The sequence below is a fragment of the Fukomys damarensis genome, unplaced genomic scaffold, assembly GCF_012274545.1.
Source record: "Fukomys damarensis isolate Sample0158 unplaced genomic scaffold, DMR_v1.0_HiC HiC_scaffold_5, whole genome shotgun sequence".
Classification (NCBI taxonomy): Eukaryota; Metazoa; Chordata; class Mammalia; order Rodentia; family Bathyergidae; genus Fukomys; species Fukomys damarensis.
The window spans coordinates 66,356,163-66,359,434 of NW_022900917.1; the positions used below are offsets into that span (position 1 = coordinate 66,356,163).

A 3,272-nucleotide genomic window follows, 5' to 3' on the forward strand; every position below is an offset into this window, starting at 1 on the left:
ATGGTCACAAGCCATAGGTGTAGGTGGTTGATGGGGGCAGAAGCAGGCTGCAGCCATCAGCCTTGCCAGTAGAGTGCCAAGACCTACTTCAGGGGCTGCTCTAGATGCCCTTCTGCCTATCTAGGCCTGCCCCAGGTGGCTTTGCAACGCTGGGTACTGCCTATGGCACACATACCCTTCTGCTCTGGACTTGGTGCTTGGTATGGCATATGGGTGAGGAGTGATAGACAGTGGCCCCTCCACTTGACTACTGGTTCAGTGCAGTGGAACCACGGTCCAGGGATGACACAGCGTGGGCTTTAGGTCTGAGATCCATCTGTGGTGCCCAGTGTCAGGATGCTCCCAACAGCACCCTTGGCCCAGACTTGGGTCCCTAGAGGACAGCACTATACAAGGAGTGGGTTCCACCAGCCTGGAGCTCTGAGGCACTAAGCTGGGCAGCCCAGTAGAGCATTCTCCAGGCAGCCACTGCCTGTATGCCATTATTTGCCTTAAGGAAAGTGCCTGGTCAGTTGAGGGAGGGTGGGTGGTGTAAGCAGATAAAAGGTTTATTCTGTGGAACTAAGGGTGCAGCTGTCTTCTGCAGGGAGAAGGCCTGCAGATGCCTCCCTGGGCTGAGGCTCCACCACTACCTCCTGGAGTTCTAGGACAGAGAAAACATCAAGCCACACATCATCCCTGCCCAAAGCACCAGATCTTTAATGGGGCAGGTCACAAGGGTCCACAGCAACAGGGCTGGAGATTTAGCTCAGTGGTTCCTCCACCTGCCTCAGAAGCACAAGGTCTGAGTTTGATCCCAGGACCAAAAAACTAACAAACAAGGCCCCACAGGGGAAGAGGACACCTGGAACTCAGTGAAGCACTGTCAGGTGGGACAGTCTTCTAAATTCAAGGGTGTAGAATGGGGTACTGAAAACTCCCAGCAAGACAACTTGAGGCCTTCATCAGGATCACAGGAACCTGGTAGGGCCTATCTGTGAGGAGCACAAGAGCACTCAAGAGCCCCATGAGCAGGTGGCAGTGAGGTCTGATGAGAGGCTCAGGAAGGGAACATACTGGGGTGAACTGCCATGACAACTGCAGAATTGGTGGAGGAACACACCACAGGTCCAGAAAAGAAAAGCAGAGAAGGCTGCTCTGAGACCTATAGTAGGCTCTGAGAAGTAAAGATGGTGGTTGGGGAAAAAGGTTTAGACATGGAGCAAAGCTGTAGGCACATCTAGTTCTCTGTAGAGGTAGGCTAGAGACCCTAGGAGCAGGAGGGTCTGGAAGTCTTTCAGTACAGCTGAGGCTCGGGAAATTGGCCAGGAAACAGACCTAATTTGAGGGCTGGATGAGGGCCACGTTCAAGATGGAGATTGATCACAAAGGGGAAATAGAAGCCGGGGATTTAGCTCAGTGTTTCTGCCACCTGCCTCACAAACCCAAGGTCCCGAGTTTGATCCCCAGTACAAAATACAGAACAAAAGGGTACATAGAACACAGGAAGCGAGGACAGGCTTGGGTCCTAGAAGACCCCAAGGGATGGGGCACTGTTTACACCTGAACTGGCCCATGCCCAGACCATGCAGTTCCTTTGGGAGTTAGAAGTTCCAGCTGGCTCCTCAGAGACTGCAATGATGTTTTTTTTGTTTTTGTTGTTTAACTATAAGAAACTGCAATATTTTCTGTCCAGTCCCACAACAATGCCTGGGAACAAGCAAAGGGTGGCTTCCCTGGCCATCAATCTGCTTCACATGGAGGAAGCTGTGGTACAGGTCTGGCTAGCTCTGGCTCAGCTGTGCAACAACCTTCATTTTTACTGGTAGCAACAGAACATGAGGTTAAGAATTCCCTCAAACCTCCAATGTTTACTGGGCATTCATTCTAGAACTCTTAGCGCAAACTGTAGCATGAGTGTACCTCTGCTTCTAAGCAAGGTACCACCTCTGATCAAGGGGATTAGAGTGGCAGGAGGCAAGCCTAGTATGGGAAGCCTGGCAGAGGCAGCTCTGGAGCTGGCATTAGGCAGCAGGGACCTCAGGTAGCTGCAGGCCTCTTTCCCCTTGACTCTCCATCCAGCTCCTGCTGCCGCTGTTCTAACTCCTCCTGTTCCTGGTGGTCTAGCTGCAGTAACTGCTGCTCCACATCTTCAGGCACCTGCACTTCCAGCAGGTTTTCCATGCCACTGTCTGGTTCATCCCCAATAAGCACCTGCCAAAAGAACAGGCAGGTGAGCAGGTGCCCAGCTATGACCACCCCTTCCCCAGCTTCTCCAACCCTGCACCCACCTGGATAAGTTTCTCACAGGCCATCTGCACATCAGGCTCTGGCTCCCAGGTGTGCAGCTCTCGAAGGATCAGGTATGCTCCCTGGTCCCGCACCTGCTGACGACCTGGTGCAGTGGCTGTCAGCTGGGGAGATGGTAGCAGTTACTCAGATGTCAATGTGTGTGTGCTGCAGACTGGCTATAACAGCAGGACCCCCACTCACCAGCATGATGGCTTCAATGAGCATCTTGCGGATGTCAGCATCAGGCTCTCGCTGCTTGTCTGGTGACAGGTATTGGAGATCAACAGGAAGCCCTAGGGGAGGAGAGTGGCAGCCACCAGTGGAAGCGTGGCTAGTCCAGGCTCTGCCTGTGTAAGCCTCACCTGTACTTAGCAACTCCCTCTGGGACATTTCCTTCTACTTCTCCCTCTGCTGCCTCCTCTCCCGCCTGGCCAATCCTGAGGTTCCCACTCAGGGCACTCACGCGCCATCTCTTCCTCTGAAAAATCCTCAGGCCCAGCCAGAGGTAGTAACAAGAAGGGGAGAATATCAACTTCAGGCCCGAGTAACCACTCGTGGTGTCCTAGGAGTGGAGACAAGGATGGGGTCGGTTGGATCCTCAGGTGCTGCAGAGTCCAATCCCAACCTCAGTAACACCCATGCCCTCCCCACCACTCACGGTGCTCGAAGCAGCAGTTCCGCAGGGTCCCCACCACCCCGCCCCTGCGCAACGAGGAGTCTGAGTATTGGGTAAGGGGCAGCAGCCGCTGGATCACGCACCTGTTGGGAAGGACTATGTATAGCCATCCGTCCTCCTCCCTGGCCCTTCCCCAACCTCGTGGAAGTTTAACTTACCTGTCAGGGTCCAGCAAGTAGGCTCGCGCCGCTGGCTGCTGGCTAAGGTTGGAGAGCAGAGGTCCCAGGTAATGCAGGGGCGCGCGCGCGTTGTAGCCGGACGTGCACAGAGCGCACACCAGCCTCTCTAGACCCGACCCCGGCGCCGCTGCGGCCAGCGCACCCAT

The 3,272-nt window shown here is 54.6% G+C and overlaps 1 protein-coding gene across 1 annotated transcript in view; it reads right to left on the minus strand.

The window, feature by feature from the left end:
* Hgh1 (HGH1 homolog) overlaps nucleotides 1–3,272 on the minus strand; it is a 3,945-nt gene continuing 673 nt past the window's right edge. The window contains exons 2-7 of the mRNA XM_033759200.1: nucleotides 3,106–3,269; nucleotides 2,930–3,030; nucleotides 2,735–2,833; nucleotides 2,473–2,564; nucleotides 2,271–2,393; nucleotides 1–2,193 (exon numbers count right to left, since the gene is read on the minus strand). Coding sequence (XP_033615091.1) covers nucleotides 2,020–2,193; nucleotides 2,271–2,393; nucleotides 2,473–2,564; nucleotides 2,735–2,833; nucleotides 2,930–3,030; nucleotides 3,106–3,269 — 753 coding nt within the window. The 3' untranslated portion in view covers nucleotides 1–2,019. The remainder of the gene's footprint in view (nucleotides 2,194–2,270; nucleotides 2,394–2,472; nucleotides 2,565–2,734; nucleotides 2,834–2,929; nucleotides 3,031–3,105; nucleotides 3,270–3,272) is intronic.